The 25,351-nt window shown below is 41.7% G+C and overlaps 1 protein-coding gene across 1 annotated transcript in view; it reads left to right on the top strand.

The window, feature by feature from the left end:
* Positions 1–22,889, top strand: part of LOC106569460 (uncharacterized) — a 54,559-nt gene extending 31,670 nt beyond the window's left edge. The window contains exons 5-12 of the mRNA XM_014140828.3: positions 1,968–2,078; positions 2,655–2,778; positions 2,956–3,895; positions 4,204–4,292; positions 4,654–7,439; positions 12,185–12,327; positions 12,579–12,631; positions 13,267–22,889. Coding sequence (XP_013996303.1) covers positions 1,968–2,078; positions 2,655–2,778; positions 2,956–3,895; positions 4,204–4,292; positions 4,654–7,439; positions 12,185–12,327; positions 12,579–12,631; positions 13,267–16,907 — 7,887 coding nt within the window. The 3' untranslated portion in view covers positions 16,908–22,889. The remainder of the gene's footprint in view (positions 1–1,967; positions 2,079–2,654; positions 2,779–2,955; positions 3,896–4,203; positions 4,293–4,653; positions 7,440–12,184; positions 12,328–12,578; positions 12,632–13,266) is intronic.
* The last annotated feature ends 2,462 nt before the right edge of the window (positions 22,890–25,351 follow it).

Consider the following 25,351-nt stretch of genomic DNA (forward strand, 5'->3'; position numbering starts at 1 on the left):
ACGCGCATAAGCCCAGAGTCCCTTGATCGGCCACTTGAGAAAGGCGATAATGTGTTTCAGCCTGGGGCTGGGATGACGACATTCTGTTTTTTACCGGGCTCTGAGCGCCTATGGAAGACGTGGGAAGTGTCACGTTAGAGCAGAGATCCTTAGTAAAAGATAGAGATGGAAAAGAAGTTCAAGAAATGGTCAGACAGGCCACTTCCTGTAAAGGAATCTCTCAGGTTTTGACCTGCCATTTGAGTTCTGTTATACTCACAGACACCATTCAAACAGTTTTAGAAACTTTAGGGTGTTTTCTATCCATATGTAATAAGTACATGCATATTCTAGTTACTGGGTAGGAGTGGTAACCAGATTAAATCGGGTATGTTTTTTATCCAGCCGTGTCAATACTGCCCCCTAGCCCTAACAGGATAACATCTCGTGAATGCAACCGCATTGCCAGATTTAAAAATAACTTTACTGGGAAATCACACTTTGCAATAAACGAGGTGCTATGCTCAGAAAAATAGGCTAGGCGATACGGGTTAGCGCCATCTTGGAACCATCTAAAATCAAATATACTATTGTAAATATTCCCTTACCTTTGATTATCTTCATCAGAAGGCACTTCCAGGAATCCCAGGTCCACAACAAATGTTGTTTTGTTCGAAAAAGTTAATAATTTATGTCCCAATAGCTCCTTCTTGTTAGCGCGTTCCGAAGGCTACTCCTAATGTACGAGGCGCGCGGGACTTGTCGTCACGAATGTGCAAAAAATATATATTTACGTTTGTTCAAACATGTCAAACGTTGTATAACATAAATCTTTAGGGCCTTTTTCAATCAGAGCTTCAATAATATTCAAGGCGGACGATTGCATTGTCTTACTAAACGTTTCGGAACGAGAGGGGCGCCCGCGTCATAGTAGTAATGGCCCTCCCCCATGACCAACTTTCCAGGCCTCTCGTTCGGTCAGTTTCTACCGGAGAAGACTCAAACCACTTTGTAAAGACTAACTCACGTTGTGTTTCATAGGCAAAGTGTTGAAGGTGATTCCACAAATCAGATTTCCACTTCCTGCATGGAATCTTCTCAGGTTTTGGCCTGCCATATGAGTTCTGTTATACCCACAGACACCATTCAAACAGTTTTAGAAACTTTAGAGTGTTTTCTATCCAAATCTACTAATTATATGCATATTCTAGTTACTGGGCAGGAGTAGTAACCAGATTAAATCGGGTACGTTTTTTATCCGGCCGTGCAAATACAGCTCCCTAGCCCCAACAGGTAATAAAACTCTGTAACTGTTTTAACGTCACTATTGGCCTCATGGTGAAATCTCTGAGTGTTTCCTTCCTCTCCGGCAACTTAGTTAGTAAGGACGCCTGTATCTTTGTAGTGACTGGGTGTATTAATACACCATCCAAAGTGTAATTAATAACTCTAACCATTCTCAAAGGGATATTCAATGTTTGCTTTTTATTTTTACCCACCTACCAATAGGTGCCATCTTTGTGAGCCATTGGAAAACCTCCCTGGTCTTTGTTTGAATCTATATTTGAAATTCACTGGTCGACTTAGGGGCCTTACAGATAATTGTATGTGTGGGGTACAGAGATGAGGTAGTCATAATAAAATCCTGTTAAACACTATTACTGCACACAGAGTGAGTCCATGCAACTTATGTGACTTGTTAAGCAGATTTCTACTCATTTAGGCTTGCCCTAACAATGGGGTTGACTACTTATTGATGCAAGACGTTTAAGATTTACATTTTAAAGTCATTTCTACAAATAAATACAAAGTTCCACTTTGGCATTATGAGGTATTATGTGTAGGCCAGTGACAATTTTTTTCTCCATTTAATCCATTTAAAATGTATCCTGTAACACAACAAAATGTGGGAAAAGTAATGGGGTGTGAATACTTTCTGAAGGCACTGTATGTACTTTCTACTGTCATCTGCTTCTCCTGTCTATCAGAATGTTTTTCCAGAGGAGTATGGCCCCAAGTATGACTCAACACTGCAGATTCTTGTGTGGGAGTTCCTGTCCAGACTGGAGAAACTGATTCCTACTCCAAACCTTAAGCAGGTATTATTGTACTGTACATCATCTGAGGTATAAATTAGGGATGGCCATTTGAAGGAATGTCCATGTTCGAGTACTCTCATATTATAATTTTTTGAGTTTTCAAGTACTCTCATGTCAGTGTGAAACGGGGCTGAATGCAAAAATGTTTTTACGGTATGCTGTCGGATGCTGTAATTTCTGCTTGTTCTGATAAGGAAATGTAACACATTTTCACTGCACTTGACACACTCCACAAACAATTGACACTTCTTAGAGTTTGTAATTTTGTCAGTGCTTATACATTTAACCTGTTTAATATTAGAATTTGTATATTTTTTGTATTTGTATTTTATTATTAGCAATCAAATACACTCCTTGGATTAGTACTAGTGCCCGTCCCTAGTATGAATTCGGCTCTCAAGTAAGAATATGTCCCAAAGTGCCTTTCATTCCAAACAAAACCTTGAAACACCATTGTGTTATGGAATAGGTTGGGTAGGTTAGGTCTTAGATGCATGATTAGACACTACCACTTTAGCAATATTAGCAGACTAGTTAATTGTTTTTGTAACAATTGTTAATTTCTCCATCTCTTAGACTGCATCTTGGCTCAGCCTTGCCCCTGCTCTCTTAGAGGAGTGTGTGCAGTCTGTGGCTCACCCTGAGCCATTACAGGCACTCCTCCATCACCATAGAAATGGACATCACTTAGACACCAATGGTAGGTGGGGTGCAGGATTTGGAAATCATTTACTTGCCTGTTTGCCTGAATGTATTTACTTTGTTAAAAAAAAAAAAAACTTCTGTCCTAATATTTCAATATTTTCCAGTAGAACTTAGGAAATGCTGGAAATGTAGTTAAGTTATTCCTGATGTTAACCTGTCTCTCCTTTTCTAGCTCTAAGGTCCACTGGTGGTGACTACATCCTCTCTTCACTGTCTTTCCCTTCTTCTGTGAAGGAAGAAATTGCCTCTTGCCAAGCAGGCCCAGAGAGACAGTCCTATCCCACCATAAAGGGATATCAAACCCCTTTCCCATCTGATGAACCAGAGATGAGCTGGGACTGCAGAAAGGCAGATCGTAAGGTCTGGACTGTAAAGCCACCAGCCCGTTCTGCTTCTGTGGAGGTCGAGGTCAAGACTATAGAGGACGCCACTGAGATAACCGTTAAACGCAAGACAATCAACAAAGAGATGATAAAAGAAACCAGGAGAGATAAAGCTGTTCTCTGCCCTCAGACTCGCAGCGGGCTGAAAACCAGCCGCTTGACTGCTTCCTGTCTGCGCCGTCAACCCGTACTGCGGTTGAACAGGCTTGACATTGGCAATATGCCGTTACCCAAGTCCTTGCTAACACTGATTCTAAGGAGAGGGAGACTGCAGGCTGAGACAAGACGCCCAGGACCGAAAGGAATTGACAGAAAGAAAAAACGGAGAAGAGGACGTGGTATTACAAATGAGAAGATTGAAACGCACACACTTGACATAAGCGTTATGCCGCTACCCAAGTCCCCGCTAACACTGACCCTAAAGAGAGGGGTACTGCTGGATGATCCGACGAGTTCCCAAGTACAGAAAAAAAGAGTTCGAAAAAAAGGAGAGAAAATAGGAACTGGTAACACAAGATTAAAGATTGAGAAGATTGGAGCACACACGCTTGACATAAGCGATGTGCCATTACCCAAGCCCTCGCTAAAACTGGTTATAAGGAGAGGGAAACTGCAGGCTGAAGCAACAAGTTCTCAACGGAAAAAAATAAGGGGCAGAAAGAAGAAATGGAGAAGACGATGTGGTGTCAAAAATGAGGGTGTGAAAAGAGAGCGGTCACCTGAAACTGAGTGAGTGTCCACTGTGGAACAGAGGTATTCAAATCCAGGCCTCAAGGTCTGCAGTGCTGCTGGTTTTCTTTTCTCCCAGGTTGTAAATGTATTTATTAATATCATTGATTGTTCAGAGAATACACTCACCTAGTGTACAGAGGACTGAATCAGTCCCTGATTCGAGGGGTATTGGGGAAAAGTTTATAACCATCAGTGATGCAGACCTCAGTCCAGATTTGAAGTAGTAGCGGTTACTAGTAGTGGCTAGGACCTTGGCAATGAACTTACCCATTTGAAAACTGACTTTCATTTTGGTCTCTTCTCAGGGAAGAAGCTGAAGCATCAGACAATGAACTTTGGACCAGTGTTAATACAGAGGTCACTCTCAATGAAAGGGCCCCTGTCGATGAATCTGGTAAGAAAAGTCCCTTAGTGAGTGTAGAGCAGCGAACGTCAAGCTCCTTAGATATGCAAAACTCCTGAATAAAGAATAAGAAACTAGAAATGACATCCTTAAAGATGCAGAAGAAAGTGGTTACTAGACCAAAATGGTCAAGATATTCTGCAGTAAACACTTTCCCTGCATCTATTAGGCTGCAGTACCTCATTCTTTATTTGAAGAAAATTCCATATCTCTTCACTGCACTATATTGAGATTTGTTCAAATGTGGTCTAGTCTGTTTTTATCAAGCACCGGATCTGTCTTACTTGTTCTCTTTGACTTTGAGTTAATGTCTATGTGGATGTCTTGCTCACTTCTCTCTTTTTAACACTAGGTGGAGTCCATGCTTCTCATTTCCCATCATCTCATAAGAGGGAGGAGGAACAGCCCATACAGACCTTTCACACAAAGGAGCACAGTAGTCATATGGCCGAAGGGCAGAACAAAGAAGAAGTCTCAGAGATTGTAGCTCAGGACTCACTAACTCCTGAGCCATCCAACACCTCTCACAAAATTCATTCAGAGGAGCACAGGGGTCAGATGGCCGAAGGGCAGAACAGGGAAGAACTCTCAGAGATTGTTCCTCAGGACTCACTAACTCCTGAGCCATCCAACACCTCTCACAAAATTCATTCAGAGGAGCACAGTGGTCAGATGGCCAAAGGGCAGAACAGGGAAGAACCCTCAGAGATTGTTCCTCAGGACTCACTAACTCCTGAGCCATCCAACACCTCTCACAAAATTCATTCAGAGGAGCACAGTGGTCAGATGGCCAAAGGGCAGCACAGGGAAGAACCCTCAGAGATTGTACCTCAGGACTCATCAACTCCTGAGCCATCCAACACCTCTCACAAAATTAATTCAGAGGAGCACAGTGGTCATATGTTCGAAGGGCAGAACAGAGAAGAACTTCCAGAGATGGTATCTCAGGATTCACTAACTCCTGAGCCATCCAACACCTCTCACAAAATTCATTCAGAGGAGCGCAGTGGTCATATGTTCGAAGGGCAGAAGAGAGATGAACTGCCAGAGATGGTTCCTCAGGACTTACTCACTCCTGAGGCATCCAACACCGCTCACAAAATTAATTCCAAGGAGCACAGTGGTCATATGTTCGAAGGGCAGAACAGAGAAGAACTTCCAGAGATGGTATCTCAGGATTCACTAACTCCTGAGCCATCCAACACCTCTCACAAAATTCATTCAGAGGAGCGCAGTGGTCATATGTTCGAAGGGCAGAAGAGAGATGAACTGCCAGAGATGGTTCCTCAGGACTTACTCACTCCTGAGGCATCCAACACCGCTCACAAAATTAATTCCAAGGAGCACAGTGGTCATATGTTCGAAGAGCAGAACAGAGATGAACTTCCAGAGATGGTACCTCAGGACTTACTCACTCCTGAGTCATCCAACACCGCTCACAAAATTCATTCTGAGGAGCACAGTGGTCAGATGGCTGAAGGGCAGAAGAGAGAACTCCCAGAGGTGGTACCTCAGGACTCACTAACTCCTGAGCCATCCAACACCTCTCACAAAGTTCATTCCGATGAGCACAGTGGTCAGATGGCCGAAGGGCAGAAGAGAGAAGAAGTCTCTGAGATTGTACCTCAGGACTCATTAAGTCCGGAACCATCCAACACTTCTCACAAAGGCTTTCACTTACAGGAGAACAGTGGTCATATGGCCGAAGGGCAGAATATAGAAAAACCTTTAGAGAGTGTACCTAAGGACTTACTAACTGAGATTGTACTTCAGCACTCGTTAACTCCTGAGCCATCCAACAGCTCGCACAAAAGAAGCCAGCGCCTCAAGGCATGCTCTTTCTGTGGCAAGACTTTCACTGACACACTGGGCTTGACAAGACACATGCGATCTCACATTGAGCAGAGGTCACACCAATGCACCCAATGTGGGCAAGACTATGATTCCAGTGAGGACTTAGAGGAACACCAGAAGAGAAGCTGTGAGGAGAAGATAAAAAAAGACAATGGTGAGGACAATGGTGGGGAAACTGTCCAGCAAAAAACACATCTGAAAAGAGACAAAAAACCTGATCTGAAAGCAGACAGAAAACCTGATCTAAAAGCAGACAAAAAACCTGATCTGAAAGGACACACAAAAGATCGCACCATAAAGTGCCATGTGTGCGGGAAAGTAACTACTCGTATGTTGGGTTTGCGAAGACACCTTCTACTTCACTTCAACAATGGCGCATACAAATGCCCTGTATGTCCAACGACTTTTATAACAAATGCTGATTTGAGATCGCACCTGAGATTGAAAAGATCTTGTAGGGAAAAATGTTCTGATGAAGTAATTAATACCAAGGTCCATCTCCAATCCAACCCTGGTGAGTACAAGTGTCCTTACTGTGGGGACACTTTCCAGCTACCACATGATCTGAAAGGACACACAAAAGACTGTTCCAGAAAGTGTCATGTGTGTGGGAAAACAACTTTGAAGCCATGCGGCATGCGAAGGCACATGTTAAGACACAACAACAATGGCCCCTACAAGTGCCCGGTGTGCCCAAGGACTTTTATATCCCATACTGATTTGAAGATGCACCTGAAAAAAAATAAGCAATGTAGGGAGAAATGTGCTGATGTCATGGTGAAGGAATTACTGTCATCAGTAGATGGTAGATGTAGGAAAAATGAAACAGGAGTCATGACAAGCTGCCAACAACCAAGCTCCAGCAACACAGGTGGGCCTTCAAAGAATATTAAAGAGTTCTTTGAACAGTTCTCTTATGACTTTCAGCAATCCAGTAACAGCGCGAGTAGTGATGTGAACCTGAATAGCCTCAATGAAAGCCACAGTCAGGAGATCAGTCAATACCAACCCATGAAGGATATTGACTTGAATAGCCTCCATGAAGCCTCCATGGTGACCACTGAAGACTACAGTGATGAGATCAGTCAATACCAACCCATGAAGGACGTTGACCCATTGAAGGACAAAAAGTCTGTGGATGATTCGTTGGAAAATGAGATGCCCAATGACAAAGAACCAAACTCAACCATTGGCTTAACAGGGAAGCAGGTGTCCCAGACTGACACAAAGCCTCTCCAGGATTCTCAACCAGAGACGAGCGGAGAAGTGAAGAACGAGATACAGGTGATACCGGTTTCGACAATAGATATGACAATACTAAAGGCCCTGCAATTTGATGTTTTAAGGAAATACAGGGCTCTAGACTCATTTTCCCCTGATGGCACTGGTGCCACTAACTTCTTCAGTTGGTGGCACCAGCTGTGATTTGGTGGCACCCCCAAAAAGGGGCATCACATAGACCTGGGTGATATGGACAAAAATCCATAATGCGGTAAATTGCCTGAATTTGTGCGATAACAATAAATAGAACGATAAGTTTAAAACCATTGATTTTTTCTTTAACTTCTCTAGGGCTGGCGGGACGAAATCGTCCCACCTACGTAACAGCCAGTGGTATCCTGTGGCGCGTTATTCAAATACCTTAGAAATGCTATTACTTCAATTTCTCAAACATATGACTATTTTACACCATTTTAAAGACAAGACTCGTTAATCTAACCACACTGTCCGATTTCAAAAAGGCTTTACAACGAAAGCAAAACATTAGATTATGTCAGCAGAGTACCCAGACAGAAATAATCAGACACCCATTTTTCAAGCTAGCATATAATGTCACAAAAACCCAGAAGACAGCTAAATGCAGCACTAACCTTTGATGATCTTCATCAGATGACACACCTAGGACATTATGTTATACAATACATGCATGTTTTGTTCAATCAAGTTCATATTTATATCAAAAACTAGCTTTTTACATTAGCATGTGACATTCAGAACTAGCATACCCCCCGCAAACTTCCGGTGAATTTACTAAATTACTCACGATAAACGTTCACTAAAAGCATAACAATTATTTTAAGAATTATAGATACAGAACTCCTCTATGCACTCGATATGTCCGATTTTAAAATAGCTTTTCGGTGAAAGCACATTTTGCAATATTCTAAGTAGATAGCCCGGCATCACAGGGCAAGCTATTTAGACACCCAGCAAGTTTAGCACTCACCAAAGTCAGATTTACTATAAGAAAAATGTTATTACCTTTGGTGTTCTTCGTCAGAATGCACTCCCAGGACTTCTACTTCAATAACAAATGTTGGTTTGGTCCCAAATAATCCATTGTTATATCCAAATAGCGTCGTTTTGTTCGTGCGTTCAAGACACTATCCGAAAGGGTAAAGAAGAGTGACGAGCATGGCGCATTTCGTGACCAAAAAATTCTAAATATTCCATTACCGTACTTCGAAGCATGTCAACCGCTGTTTAAAATCCATTTTTATGCCATTTTTCTCGTAAAAAAGCGATAATATTCCGACCGGGAATCTGCATTTAGGTAAACAGACGAAAGAAAATAAAGCATGGGGTCGACTCGGGCACGCGCCTAAGCCCATTGTCCTCTGATCGGCCACTTGCCAAAAGCGTAAATGTGTTTCAGCCTGGGGCTGCCTCGATATCATTCAGCTTTTTCCCGGGCTCTGAGAGCCTATGGGTGCCGTAGGAAGTGTCACGTTACAGCAAAGATCCTCAGTCTTCAATAAAAAGAGCCAAGATGAACAACAACTTGTCAGACAGGCCACTTCCTGTTCAGAATCCTCTCAGGTTTTTGCCTGCCATATGAGTTCTGTTATACTCACAGACACCATTCTAACAGTTTTAGAAACTTTAGGGTGTTTTCTATCCAAAGCCAATAATTATATGCATATTCTAGTTACTGGGCAGGAGTAGTAACCAGATTAAATCGGGTACGTTTTTTATCCGGCCGTGTCAATACTGCCCCCTACTCCCAACAGGTTAAACTACTTCTATTACTAGTTTGATGGTTTTAGCATAAATTATTCCATATTAGCAAACTTATTTGAAAAGTAAATGTCATTTATGAAGTCAGTCATTCACAATGCTTTATCAAGAAGTGTAATAGACTACTGAGATGGTATTCAATAAATAAGTTGTTACATCTAACATGTCCAAGCAGGAATGCATGATTCAAAATATTTTGATATCCAATCTAATCCAATGAATGTCATGCATTTTGGGTAGACAATTAGGCTATTTGTGTTATATTTTACTGTCAAAATAGGGCTTTAGACACTGCAGTGCTTGAGGCGTCACTATAGATCTGGTTTCAATCCCGGGCAGTGTCGCAGCCGTCCGGTACCGGGAGACCCATGAGGCGATTCACAATTGGCCCAGAGTCGTCCAGGTTAGGGGAGGGTTTGGCCGCCCCGGGATGTCCTCATCTCACTCCAGCGTTACTCCTATGGCGGGCCGGGCTCATGCACGCTGGCACGGTTGTCAGTTGTACGGTGTTTCCTCTGACACATTGGTGCGGCTGGCTTCCGGGTTAAGCGAGCAGTGTGTCAAGAAGCAGTGTGACTTGGCAGGGTCGTGTTTCAGAGAAAGCACAGCTCTCAACATTCGCCACTCCCGAGTCCGTACGGGAGTTGCGACGATGGGACAAGAGTGTAACTTCCAATTGGATATCACGAAATTGGGGAGGAAAAAGGTCTTTAGAATTTTCATATTTTTTTGTTCAATAGAGATGAATTTGCATTCATCATCTTCATGTATACTAATATTATATATAGCTTAGGCCTAATTCAGTTGGTACTAATTGTTGGTACTAATTCACCACCTGAGGAAGTGGAAACTCAAAATGCATTAGATAGATAGATCACATTAGCTAGAACTCTAAATATAACACCTACTGCTAGTAGCCATGTATTAATCTAACAGTAAATGTATTGTCCTAAAAAAAAACGTTGCAATGAGGCATAGTGCACTCGTGATTGCCGATGCACAATTTTGCACACTCCCGTGTTTCAAAGCTATATCAGATATCTTGATTGCAAAACAGTGTGATTTGAGCTCAGTAATGATAGTTAAGAAATAAAAGTACACCTACAGAAAGGTGAGACACTCCTCTCTTTAATATGGACAACTAGTTGCTCCCAAAGTTGTTTCTTTCCCGCAATTGCATTTTGAAGTGGTATACAATCACGAGGGGCGAGAGAGAGTGTGAGAAGCTATCTCTTTACATCCGGCCCCAGTGAAACAGGCAGGGCAGACACTTTTATTACAGGAATCATGAGGAGAATGTACTTTACTGTTTAACAAATTCATGGTTTTATCCAGCCAAAAAATAGGACGTTTTGATTAACCGGGTAGAATGTTCAGCTTGCACCAGTGCGACCAATTATTTGTTTTTACTTGCACAGCCAAGTCAGAGGGACTAAATGGTCACAGTCTGGAGCCCTGAAATGATGGACAACAATGGCTTTCAACCCCTTTCTCTATATTGCATTGGTGTTTGCAGATGTGTAGAAACTCTAAAATGTAAGGAATATGGCGGTAGCTCTCCTAAACCTGGGCCCCTATTTTCAAAGTGTCTCAGAATAGGAGTGCTGCTCTCGGATCAGATCATAATAAATAAGACCCGATCCTGGATCAGCACTCGTTCTTTGAGAAGCTTTTGAATCTAGGGCCCTGATTGGAAGGCAAATTGAGCACCAACATGTTGCTGTAACGGAGTGTGTTTCATCCCACCCTCTGTACACAACACTTGGCACTGAAGTCAACTTTACTGACAGACAGAGCTTGTGACTCAGTGAGAAACGGTTCACTTAAGATCTTGGTGAGGATGACTTCACCACATGGTGACTACTAGTTTTAGCCTGCTAGTTTCACATCCACTACACTCACCCCCTAGTAGTCGGCTACAGTAGTCTGTGATCCGGGTTACGGCACCATTGTAACAGAGTGAGTTCTGTCCCCACCTAAGACACAAACTCTGGGGGTTGCCTCTGGACCGGGCTAAGAGACATTCCTTTTATTTATTTATTATATATATAGGTCAAATTTTAACTACTATATATTTTATCCCCATTTTCTCCCTATATATCATTAATTATCCACTTTTATGACACTTCAATATAATTTTGTCACTGTGGATAAAAGCATCTACCGTAAATTCCGGACTATAAGCTGCAACTTTTTTCCCACGCTTTGAACCTCGCGGCTTAAACAGTGACGCGGCTAATATATGGATTTTTCCCGCTTTCAATTTTTCTTTCTCCAAAAAAACACATTCTGTGACGTACTCAGTTTTTTGGCGGCATGAAACTTTCATTAGACCAATGAAATTGCCGAACGGGTTAAGGTCAAACAACTTTTTTGTTTACTGTTTAGATGAAATCGAGCGCTCTCAAACTTCCCATCATTCTGATTACGGTAGTCATTTTGTCACCCTCATCATGGCAAAGACACGAGAAATGCATATGATGCAGCTTTCAAGTTGAAGGCGATTGATCTGGCTGTTGGAAAAGGAAATAGAGCTGCTGCACGGGAGCTTGGTCTTAATGAGTCGATGATAAGACATTGGAAACAGCAGCGTGAGGAATTGACTCAGTGCAAAAAGACAACTAAAGCTTACTGATAATTTTTAATTTTTTGTTACAAGCTGTGTTTCGTTAAAGCCTATTTATTTTTGTTACAGGCCGTGTTTCGTTAAAGCCTGTGTAAAGTTAATTTGTTTCAATGTACCGGTAGGCACCTGCGGCTTATAGACATGTGCGGCTTATTTATGTTCAAAATAAAAAACATTTTTAAATTCAGTGGGTGCGGCTTATATTCAGGTGCGCTTAATAGTCCGGAAATTACGGTATACCATCTGGTGTTATCTACATGTTGATCCACCTTGATTTCAAGTTTGCATAAGTGTGATACATTTAAGTTAATTCAAGAAAATAAATGAAAAGGCAAGGCTTTAAGTCAGTGTGCATTTTTATGACCATAATATATATTTTATACAGAGCGGGAAACTGCAGGCTGAGGCCACGGGTATCCACGGACAGAAAAGAAGAGGCAGAAAGAGAAAACAGAAAAGAGGACGTGGTGTCAAAAATGAGAAGACCGAAGCAAAGGGTGTGAAAAGAGAGCGGTCACCTGAAACTGAGTGAGTGTCAGCTGTGGAACAGAGGTATTCAAATCCAGGTAGAAAATTAATTGACCAAGGAATACACTCACCTAGTGTACAGAGGATTGAATCTGTCCCTGATTTGAGGGGTTATTGGGGGAAGGGTGAATAACAGTAGTGGTGCAGACCTCGAGGCCCAGATTTGAATGCCCCTATTGTAGTGGCTAGGACCTTGGAAGTGAACTTACCCATTGAAAATCATAACTGACTTTATATTTGTCTGTCCTCAGGGAAGATGCCGAACCATCAGATAATAAACTTTGGACCACTGTCTGTGATTCTGGTAAGGAGTATTCCTTAGTGTGTAGAACAGTGAACATGAGCTCTATATTCAAAACTACTGAATAAACAAACTACAAATGACAGCCTTAAAGATGCAGAGAAATTGGTTACTAGTGTTATGTTCTAATTTTCAGAGTGAATAACTCACGGACACTAGAGAAGCTTAACCAAGTTTAATTCTTCCCAAAGGGTCGCTACAGCTGTAATTCAGACACAGATATGGCTTCCCGTGGTAGTATTCATACGCCACTTTTGGTGGAGTCTCCTTATCGCTAAACATTGCATCATTATTGCTGAGCAGGGAGCTGAGGTATATGAGCCTTCAACGGTTTCTCCCGTTATTAGTACTGCCACATGCAATTGTGTTCCCTGCACTCATTATTGCACCCCTCATGTCTCTTTTGTAACTAATGTTCCTATACTTCTGAGTATAACAATGTTCAAAGTTTCACCCAGAATCCAACACTAGACCTAAGCGTCCATGCTATTCTGCTGTCAGAATAACCAAGTGCTTATGTGTATCGTCCGTTGAGTTCAGTGAACACTTTCACTGAATCTTTTAGGCTGCAGTACCTTGACTTTGAGTTTGTTGATAATATGGTGATGTCTTGCTCACTTTTCTCTTTTCAACACTAGGTGGTGTCTCAGAGAGTGTACCTCAGGACTCACTAACTCCTGAGCCATCCAACACCTCTCACAAAAGAAGTCAACGAGTCAAAGCATGCTCTTTCTGTCGCAAGACTTTCACTGAAACACTGGGCTTGACAAGACACATGCGATCTCACATTGAGCAGAGGTCACACCAATGCACCGTGTGTGGGCAAGACTTTGAATTCAGTGAGGACTTAGAGGAACACCAGAAGAGTAGCTGTGAGAAGAAGAGTGGTGATGACTACTATGGGGAAACTGTCCAGCAAAAGAAATATCTGAAAAAAAACCCTGATCTGAAAAGAGACAAAAAGCCTGATCTGAAAGGAGACAAAAAAACTCATCTGAATAGAGCCAAAAAAACGAATCTGAAAAGAGACAAAAAATCAGATCTAAAAGGACACACAAAAGACGGCTCCATAAAGTGCCATGTGTGCGGGAAAGTAACTACTCGTATTGTAAGTTTGCAAAGGCACCTTCTACTTCACTTCAACAATGGCGCATACAAGTGCCCTGTGTGTCCAAAGACTTTTATATTAAATTGTGATTTGAGATCGCACCTGAGATTGAAAAGATCTTGTGGGAAGAAATGTTCTGATAAAGTAATTACAACCAGGCTCCACCTCAAATCCAACCCTGGGGATTACAAGTGTCCTTACTGTGGGGACACTTTCCAGCTACCACGTGATCTGAAAGGACACACAAAAGACTGTTCCAAAAAGTGCCATGTGTGTGGAAAAATAAGTTCTCGAATACTGGAAATGCGAAGGCACATGTTAAAACACAAAAACAATGGCCCCATCAAGTGTCCAGTGTGTCCAAAGACTTTTTTATACCATACTGATTTGAAGAAGCACCTGAAAACAAAACAACTTTGTAGGGAGAAATGTTCTGATGTGATGGTGAAGGACAATGCTGATTTGAAATTGCCCCGAAGATTGAAAAGGTCTTATAGGAAGACATTTTCTGATGACGTAATTACAACCAAGATCCACCTCAAATCCAACCCTGGGGATTACAAGTGTCCTTACTGTGGGGACACTTTCCAGCTACCACGTGATCTGAAAGGACACACAAAAGACTGTTCCAGAAAGTGCCATGTTTGTGGGAAAACAACTTCAACGGCACGTGGCATGCGAAGGCACATGTTAAGACACAACAACAATGGCCCCTACAAGTGCCCAGTGTGTCCAAGGACTTTTATATACCATCCTGATTTGAAGAAGCACCTGAAACTGAAAAAACGTTGTAGAGCAAAATGTTCTGATGTGATGATGAAAGAAATACTGTCTTCAGGAGATAGTAGATGTCGGAAAATGTTTAATGAAACAGCAGTCATGACAAACAGCCAACAACCAAGCTCCAGCAACACAGGTGGGCCTTCGAAGAGAATTGAAGAGCTCTCTCATGACTCGCAGCAATCCGATAACAGCATGAGTAGTGATATGAACCTTAATAGCCTCAATGAAGACCACAGTGACAAGATCAGTCAATACCAACCCATTAAGGACGTTGACTTAAGTAGCCTCCATGAAGACTTCAGTGATGAGATCAGTCAATACCAACCCATTAAGGACGTTGACCAATCCAACCCTGGTGAGTACAAGTGTCCTTACTGTGGGGACACTTTCCAGCTCCCAGATGATCTGAAAAGACACACAAAAGACTGTTCCAGAAAGTGCCATGTGTGTGGGAAAATATCCTCAAAGGCATGTGACATGCGAAGGCACATGTTAAAACATGACAACAATGGCCCCATCAAGTGCCCGGTGTGTCCAAAGACATTTATATTCCATACCGATTTGAAAACACACCTGAAAACAAAAAAACTTTGTAGGGAGAAATGTTCTGATGTGATGGCAAAGGAATTACTATCTTCAGTAGATGGTAGATGTAGGAAAAATGTCAATGAAACAGGAGTCATGACAAGTTGCGATCAACCAAGCTCCAGCAACACAGGTGGGCCTTCGAAGAGCGGGACTGTGTTGGGTTTGAAGAGCTTTGAAGATTTCTTTGAAGAGCTCTCTAATGACTCCGATATCAGCATGAATAGTGACGTGAACCTGAATAACCTCGATGAAGACTACAGTCAGGAGATCAGTCAATACCAACCCATTAAGGATGTTGACCTGAATAGCCTCGATGAAGACTACAGTGAGGAGATCAGTCAATACCAACCCATTAAGGATGTTGACCTGAATAGTCTCTATGAAGACTACAGTCAGGAGATCAGTCAATACCAACCTATTAAGGACGTTGACCAATCCAACCCTGGTAAGTACAATTGTCCTTACTGTGGGAAGACTTTCCAGCTCCTACATGATCTGAAAGGACACAAAAAGGACTGTTCCAGGAAGTGCCATGTGTGTGGGAAAACAACTTCGACGGCATGCGGCATGCGTAGGCACATGTTAAAACACTACAATGGCCCCATCAAGTGCCCGGTGTGTCCAACGACTTTTGTATACCATACTGATTTGAAGAAGCACCTGAAAACAAAAAAAATATGTAGGGAGAAATGTTCTGGTGTGATGGCGAAGGAATTACTGTCTTCAGTAGATGATAGATGTACGAAAAATGTTAATGAAACAGGAGTCATGGCAAGTTGCGAACAACCAAGCTCCAGCGACACAGGCGGGCCTTCAAATAGCATTGAAGAGTTCTCTCATGATTTGCAGAAATCCGATAACAGCATGAGTAGTGATGTGAACCTGAATAGCCTTCATGAAGACAACAGTCAGGAGATCAGTCAATACCAAGCCATTAAGGACATTGACCAATCCAACCCTGGTGAGTACAAGTGTCCTTACTGTGGGGACACTTTCCAGCTCCCAGATGATCTGAAAGGACACACAAAAGACTGTTCCAGAAAGTGCCATGTGTGTGGGAAAATATCCTCAAAGGCATGTGACATGCGAAGGCACATGTTAAAACACTACAACAATGGCCCCATCAAGTGCCTGGTGTGTCCAAAGACATTTATATTTCATACTGATTTGAAGACGCACCTGAAAACAAAAAAACTTTGTAGGGAAAAATGTTCTGATGTGATGGCGAAGGAATTACTGTCTTCGGTAGATGGTAGATGTAGGAAAAATGTGAATGAAACAGGAGTCATGACAAGGCTCCAACAACCAAGCTCCAGCAACACAGGCGGGCCTTCGAAGAGCGGGCCTGTGTTGGGTTTGAAGAGCTTTGAAGAGTTCTTTGAAGAGCTCTCTAATCACTCCGATATCAGCATGAGTAGTGATGTGAATCTGAATAGCTTCCATGAAGACTACAGTCAGGAGATCAGTCAATACCAACCCATGAAGGATGTTGACTTGAGTATCCTCCATGAAGACTACAGTCAGGAGATCAGTCAATACCACCCCATGAAGGATACTGACCTGAATAGCCTACATGAAGACTACAGTCAGGAAATCAGTCACTACCAACCCATGAAGGACGTTGACCTGAATAGCCTCCATGAAGTCTATAGTGATGATATCAGTCAATACCAACCTGTTAAGGACATTGACCCAAAGGAGGACAGAAAGTTTGTAAATGATTCAGGGGTAAATGAGATGCCCAATGACAAAGAACCAAACTCAACCAACTGCCCAAGGCCTCTCCAGGACTCAATCTGAGCCGAACAGAGAAGCTAAGAACGAGATACAGGTGATACCGGTGACAACAATACATATAACAAAACTAAAAGCCCTGCAATTTGAGGTTTTAAGAAAATGATGAACAGCAACAACTTCCTTATATGTATTTTTGTATTTTTTTTTGTAGCTGTTGTTATGGATTAGGTTAGGTATTTAGAGATGATAGATTCCCACAAGTAATTACCAGTTGGAGGAGCATTCAAGTGGATCTTACCCAGTCGTTTGTTGGGATTTGCGAGATGTTATGAACGCAGCATAACCCGAGTGAAAAGTCAGTTGTCTCAGGTGGCGGAGTCTCTCGATAGTTTTGAGGTATCCCCAGTTTGTGAAGCTACTCTTGTTCATAAGAGTGCCCGTGGCAAACCAGATGGGGAGAAGGATGATTTGTGTGGGGACATAGAGGAAACATTCTTTGCCAAACTAGACGGTGGTTTCCAGGTAATGGTTCGTCATAGTGATTTTCTCTGCTTTTGCATTATTGTTATACTGAATTATCAGATCTTCAACCAAAATATAATATTAGATAAAGGGAACCTGAGTGAACAAATAACACAACAATTACATACTTATTTCATTTATTTCATTAACAAAGTTATGCAACACCCAATGTCCCTGTGTGAAAAAGTAATTTCCCCCTTACACTCAATAACGGGCTATGCCACCTTTAGCTGCGATGACTCCAACCAAACACTTCCTGTAGTTGTTGATCAGTCTCATGTGGCTGTGGAGGAGTTTTTGCCCACTCTTCCATGCAGAACTGCTGTAACTCAGCGACATTTGTGGGTTTTCAAGCATGAATTGCTAGTTTCAGGTCCTGCCACAACATTTCAATTGGGATTAGGTCTGGACTTTGACTAGGCTATTCCAAAACTTCAAATATGTTGCTTTTTAGCCATTTTCATGTAGATTGTGTGTTTTGGATCATTGTCTTGCTACATCACCTAGCTGCGCTTCAGCTTCAGGTCACAGACGAATGGCCTGACATTCTCCTGAAGAATTCTATGATACAGAGCAGAATTCTTGGTTCCTTCTATTAAGGGAAGTTGTCCAGGTCCTGAGGCAGCAAAACATCCTGATAAAGGAATTTATATGTTTAAAGTAATGACTAAAGGATTCCACCCTGAAATCATATAATTGTATGAAATGTGTTAGAGTCATAATTCCATAATGTGTGTGACTAGACCATTGTGTTACTATTTCGCAATATGAGCTGGGTAGAGTTGAGACATTCAAGGCCAATTGAACTGTCGACTTGTGATAACTCTGTAACCAAATAACAGGAAAGAGGCCTCCCCAATTTAGGTAAGGGAGAGTAACTGTTAGGAATGGCTAGAAGATAATGAGAAATTATGTGTTAGTATCGTGGAAAAATACAGCACACCTAAAGGGAAGTGGAGTTTCTACTGGTGTGTGTGTGTGTGTGTGTGTGTGTGTGTGTGTGTGTGTGTGTGTGTGTGTGTGTGTGTGTGTGTGAGTTATAAAATGACTGTGTTCTAATTTTTGACTTCAGAGTACTCTCTGAATAAGGAATTAACCTGTTGAGGACAGACGTTCCTCTAGCGGAACCCCGTTCCGCCTGCGGAACCCCTAGCCAACAGCCAATGGCATCGCACGGCGTGAAATACAAAACCAACTAAAATACCACAATTCAATTTTCTCAAACAATAAACAATCAACTATTTTACACCATTTTAAAGATAAGACTCTCTCGTTAATCTAACCACATTGTCCGATTTCAAAAAGGCTTTACAGCGAAAGCAAAACATTAGATTATGTTAGGAGAGTACATAGACACAAATAATCACACAGCCATTTTCCAAGCAAGCATATATGTCACATAAACCCAAACCACAGCTAAATGCAGCACTAACCTTTGATGATCTTCATCAGATGACACTCCTAGGACATTATGTTATACAATACATGCATGTTTTGTTCAATCAAGTTCATATTTATATCAAAAAACAGCTTTTTACATTAGCATGTGATGTTCAGAACTAGCATACCCACCGAAAACCTCCGGTGAATTTACTAAATTACTCATGATAAACGTTGACAAAATACATAACAATTATTTTAAGAATTATAGATACAGAACTCCTTTATGCAATCGCTATGTCCGATTTTAAAATAGCTTTTCGGCGAAAGCACATTTTGCAATATTCTGATTACATAGCTTGGCCATCACGGCCTGCAATTTTGACATCCGCCAACTTCGGGGTCACCTAAACTCAGAATTACTATTAGAAAAATTGGATTACCTTTGCTGTTCTTCGTCAGAATGCACTCCCAAGACTTCTACTTCAACAACAAATGTTGTTTTGGTTCCAAATAATCCATAGTTATATCCAAATACCTCCGTTTTGTTTGTGCGTTCAGGTCACTATCCGAAGGGTAACGCGCGAGCGCATTTCGTGAGAAAAAAAATCTAAATATTCCATTACCGTACTTAGAAGCATGTCAAACGCTGTTTAAAATCAATTTTTATGCTATTTTTCTCGTATAATAGCAATAATATTCCAACCGGGCAACGTTGTATTCATTCAAAGGCTGAAAGAAATAATTGAGAAGCCTCGTGCATCTCAGTCTCACTGTCCCCAGGCTGACCACTTACAAACTCTGCTGCTGTACTTTGCCAAGAGACAGCAGACACCCCATTCCACTTTCTGGCGGCTTTAGAGAGCCAATGGAAGCCTTAGAAAGTGTCACGTTACAGCACAGATGCTGTAATGTTGATAGAGATGCATCAGAACGACAACAAATTGTCAGACAGGGCACTTCCTGTATGGAATCTTCTCAGGTTTTGGCCTGCCATATGAGTTCTGTTATACTCACAGACACCATTCAAACAGTTTTAGAAACTTTAGAGTGGTTTCTATCCAAATCGACTAATTATATGCATATTCTAGTTTCTGGGCAGATCTAGTAACCAGATTAAATCGGGTATGTTTTTTATCCGGCCATGAAAATACTGCCCCCTATCCCATAGAAGTTAACCTTTTGCAGAATCTGAGACTTTGCCTAATTATTATTAAACCCAGGGTCTTACAAACCTCTGGGAATTGGTCAAAGCTTAAATGATTGTTTAGTTATCATCATTGGGATTGAAAATTCTCGTGACACATCCCCAAACCATCACACTACCACCACCATGCTTGTCTTTTGGTGTGAGGTTCTTACTGTGGGAATGCAGTGTTTTGGTTTATGCCAGGCATAATGGGACCCATGTCATCCAAAAAGTTATCATTTTAAATCATCTGTCCATAGAACGTTCTTCCAAGAGTTGATGATCATCAAGGTGCTTTTTGACAAACTTGAGTGAACTTTTTGGACGACATGGAACCCATTATGCCTGGCGATAACCAAACACTGCATTCCAAAGTAAGAACCTCAAACCAACGGTCAAGCATGGTGCAGCTGAATCATGCAGCTAGACAATGATCCAAAACACACAATCAAGTCTACATGTTAATGTCTAAAAAGGAACAAATTTGAAGTTTTGGAATGGCCTAGTCAAAGTCCAAACCTAATCCCAAATGAGATGTTGTGGCAGGACTTGAAACGAGCAGTTCATTGTTGAAGACCCACAAATGTCGCTAAGTTAAAGCATTTCTGCATGCAAGAGTGGGCCATAATTCCTCCACAGCGATGTGAGAGACTGATCAACAACTACAGGAAGCATTTGGTTGCAGTCATTGCAGCTAAAGTTGGCACAACCAGTTATTGAGTGTAAGGGGCAATTACTTTTTCACACAGGGGAATTGGGTGTTGCATAACTTTGTTAATACATTATTATTATATTTAAATAAAAATGTTTAACTTAGGTTTCCTTTAATATTAGGTTTTGGTTGAAGATTTGACATTCAGTATAAAAAATATGCAAAAATAGAGAAAATCAGAAAGGTGGCAAATACTTTTTCACGGCACTGTATGTGAGGAAGTGTGCCATCTGCACAGGATGAGGTTGTGTGGATGAGGTTGTGTCAATTTATGGGAGACGTTCTTTGTTATGTTGAGTGACACTGAGCAACTAGGTTCTCTTGGTGGACTGAGAAAGCATTTGGTTCCACGAGTGATCTGTTGGATTCAGAGTTTGTCAGTGATTATTTTGTTCCTTTAGCTGACATGTTCTGTGAGGTTAGTGAGGATCCGCTGGAAGACCCGGTCTGGGTATTGCGGGATGACACGGCTGTGTCTTGTGACAAGAATAGGGTGCTTGAAGAATTGTGTTTGGAAAAGCCAGATCCACTACAGAGTGAGTTTTGTGAAGTTAAGTGTGAGGAGATGAAGATGTTGGTCAATGTTCACTTGTCCCTGTTGTTGGTTGCTCCAGGTCTCTAATCACTGGTCAGATGGAGCTTGGTGCGTGTGATCATGGGCGCTGTGAATGGAGTTGGTCTCTCAGGGGGCGGAGTCTCTCAAGGAGAGTTTTGAGGTATCCCCAGTTTGTTAAGATACTCATGTTCAGAAGAGTGTTGATGGCAAACCAGATGGGGAGAAGGATAATATGTGTGGGGACTCTCTGTCCCTCAAGTTCGAGTTTTGCAGTCCCTCTACTGCGGTCTTTGTGTGTCAATAACAGGCAGCAGTAGGCGCAATGCATTGTGGTCATTGTAGCTAATTACCACGTTTTCTGCGCTAAACTTTGTTTAATTTTTGCCTGTTGAAAACGACAACTTCCTATGTCCCACAGTTTGTGCTTCTTGATTTGATTTCTTTCTAAAAATCGGGCTTTGAGCTCACACAAAAACAAACTAATTTGAATTCAAATAATTGAAAGCTAAATTAAACCCGAAATGTAGGCTAATCGCTCAGCTCTAGTGTACATATTGGTCTCTTCAGTTAAGGAAGTTTTCTGAGAAAAAAAAAAGTATTACAAGTTTTGAAAAATTCAGGAAAAAAGATTGTGGTGACTGTGAGGTTTTTTCTTGTTGGGGGAGAAGTTATAGAATAGGTTTGGTAGTTAGGTATGTAGGCTTAGGACCCCTAGACATAACGAGTCAGTAGGCGAGTCAATCGGTTTCATAACCATGTGTAGGAATAGGAACTCAAAAGTGTGGAAATATGGAGGTAGTTCACCTGAACCTGGGCCCCTATTCTCAGTGTTTTTGCCTTTCAGATAATAGTAAATAAGATAAGGAGGAGCTGATCCTAGATCAGCACTCATACTCTGAAAATCTTTAGAACCTTTATAATCTAGGACCCAGACTGGAAGGCAAAAGGAGCACCAACATGTACACAACACTTGGCACTGAAGTCAACTGTACTGACAGACAGAGCTTGTGACTCAGTGAGAAACGGTTCACTTAAGATCTTGGTGAGGATGACTTCACCACATGGTGACTACTAGTTCTAGCCTGCTAGTTTCACATCCACTACACTCACCCCCTAGTAGTCTGCTACAGTAGTCTGTGATCCGGGTTACGGCACCATTGTAACAGAGTGAGTTCTGTCCCCACCTAAGACACAAACTCTGGGGGTTGCCTCTGGACCGGACTAAGAGACATTCCTTTTTATTATTCTTTACAAAAATGTGACAAACTATATCTCTTCTTTCCCCTTTCTCTCCCTCTCTTTATCCCCTTTTTTAACACTTCTATAATACTTAACTATCATGTAATGTCACTGTATACTGTAAGTCACTTTGGATAAAAGCTATGGGTTGCCTATCGACCGAGCTGAAGTGACATTGTTTTTGTGCATGTTTTTCTTTTTACTTAATGTCAAAATGTGGTAACTGTATATTCTTTCTCCCTCTCTCTATATATCATGAATTACCCACTTTTATAACATTTTTATAATGCTTAAATGTCATGTCACTGTATACTGTAAGTCACTTTGGATAAAAAATGTAAATGTAAATCTACGACGCTTGGTATTTACATGTTTATCCATCAGTTTTTTAAAGTTGACATTGGTGTGATACATTTCAATATATTAAAGAAGACAAATGAAAAGGCATGGCTGAGTCTGAGAGTGCATTTTTATGACTATAATATACTGAACAAAAATAAACCCAACATGTAAAGTGGTTGTTGTTTCATGAGCTGAAATAAAAGATCCCAGAAATGTTCCATATGCACAAAAATCTTATTTCTCTCAAATGCTGTGCACAATTTTTTTTCACCCCTGTTGGTGAGCAATTCTTCTTTGCCAAGATAATCCATCCACCTGACAGGTGTGGCCTATCAAGAAGCTGGTTTAACAGCATGATCATTACACAGGTGCACCTTGTGCTGGGGATAATAAAAGGCCACTCTAAAATGTGCAGTTTTGTCACACACACAATGCCACAGAAGTTTTGCGGGAGCATGCAATTGGCGTGCTGACTGCAGGAATGTCCACCAGAGCTGTTTCCAGAGAATTTCATATTAATTGCACACTCCCTCAATACTTAGTGGGGGGCTGAGAAGTAATTCTGATTGGCTGGGCCTGGCTCCCAACTGCACCTCTGCACAGTTGTGAAATCTATAGATTAGGGCATCATTTATTTATTTAAATTGACTGATTTCCTTCTATGAACTGTAAAATCTTTGAAATTGTTGCATGTTATATATATTTTTTTGTTCAGTATATACAGTGCCTTCGGAAAGTATTCAGACCCATTGAGTTTATATTTTTTCAGTAATCTACAGACAATACCCCATAACAAAATTAGCAAAATACATTTTTGCAAATTTATTTAAAATAAAAAACAAATACCTTATTTACATAAGTATTCAGACCCTTTGCTATGAGAGTTGAAATTGAGCTCAGGTGCATCCTGTTTCAATGATCATCCTTGAGATGTTTCTACAACTTCATTGGAGTCCGTCCACCTGTGGTAAATTCAATTGATTAGACATGATTTGGAAAGGCACACACCTGTCTATATAAGGTCACACAGTTGGCACTGCATGTCAGTGAATAAACCAAGCCATGAGGGTGAATGAATTGTCCGTAGAGCTCCGAGACAGGATGGTGTCGAGGCACAGATCTGGAGAAGGGTACCAAAAAATGTCTGCAGCATTGAAGGTCCCCATGAACACAGTGGCCTCCATCATTCTTAAATGCAAGAAGTTTGTAACCACCAAGATTCTTAGAGCTGGCCACCTGACCAAACTGAGCAATCGGGGGACAAGGGCCTAGGCCAGGGAGGTGACTGAGAAGATGGGAGAACCTTCCAGAAGGACAACCATCTCTGCAGCATTCCACCAATCAGGCCTTCATGGTAGTGGCCAGACAGAAGCAACTCCTCAGTAAATGGCACATGACAGCCCGCTTGGAGTTTGCCAAAAGGCACCTAAAGGACTCTCAGACCATGAAAACAAGGTGCTCTGGTCTGATGAAACCAAGATTGAACTCTTTGGCCTTAATGCCAAGCGTCACGTCTGGAGGAAACCTGGCACCATCCCTATGGTGAAGCACGGTGGTGGCAGCATCATGCTGTGGGGATGTTTTCAGCAGCAGGGACTGGGAGACTAGTCAGGATCGAGGGAAAGATGAACAGTGCAACGTGCAGAGGGATCCTTGATGAAAACCTCCTCCAATGCACTCAGGACCTCAGACTGGGGCGAAGGTTCACCTTCCAACAGGACAACAACCCTAAGCACACAGCCACGACAACACAGGAGTGGCTTCGGGACAAGTCTCAATATCCTTGCGTGGCCCAGCCAGAGCCCAGACTTGAACCCGATCTAACATCTCTGGAGAGACCTGAAAATAGTTGTGCAATGACGCTCCCCATCCAACCTGACAGCTTGAGAAGATCTGCAGAGAAGAATGGTAGAAACTACCCAGATACAGGTGTGCCATGTGGAAAAAGTAAAGGGGGCTGAATACTTTCCAAAAACACTGAGTGTACAAAATATTAGGGACACCAGCTCTTTCCTTGACATAGACTGACAAAGGGAATCCTGGTGAAGACTATGATCCCTTATTGATGTCACCTGTTAAATCCACTTAAATCAGTGTAGATGAACGGGAGGAGACTAGTTAAAGAAGCTCGACCCAGCAACCTTTCAGTTAATGGTCCAACCGTCTCTAATGTTAAAGTTGCCGGGATTTCACGCCCATCACACTTATATCATTACACTCGTAACAACCTCAGCATTACGCAACTTCTATTTGATCAAATAAGCCTCATGCATCAAAATAGCAATACATATTATATTGACTAAATTTGACCCTCTAGTAGAGAGACTATGTCATATACCCTCAAAGTTCCAGAATGGGTTGAAAATGAAAACCATAGGGGCCAGGGTTCCGGCCTAGAAGCACAATTGATTTGATGATGGCGCCGACAGAGATGGTCGCCTCGCTTCTGGTCCTTAGGATACTATGCAGTAATATTTTTATTTTTTTATGTATTATTTCTTACATTGTTAGCCCAGAAAATCTCAAGTCTTATTACATACAGCCGGGAAGAACTATTGGATATAAAT

This window comes from Salmo salar, chromosome 14, assembly GCF_965601325.2.
Source record: "Salmo salar chromosome 14, fSalSal1, whole genome shotgun sequence".
Taxonomy (NCBI): Eukaryota; Metazoa; Chordata; class Actinopteri; order Salmoniformes; family Salmonidae; genus Salmo; species Salmo salar.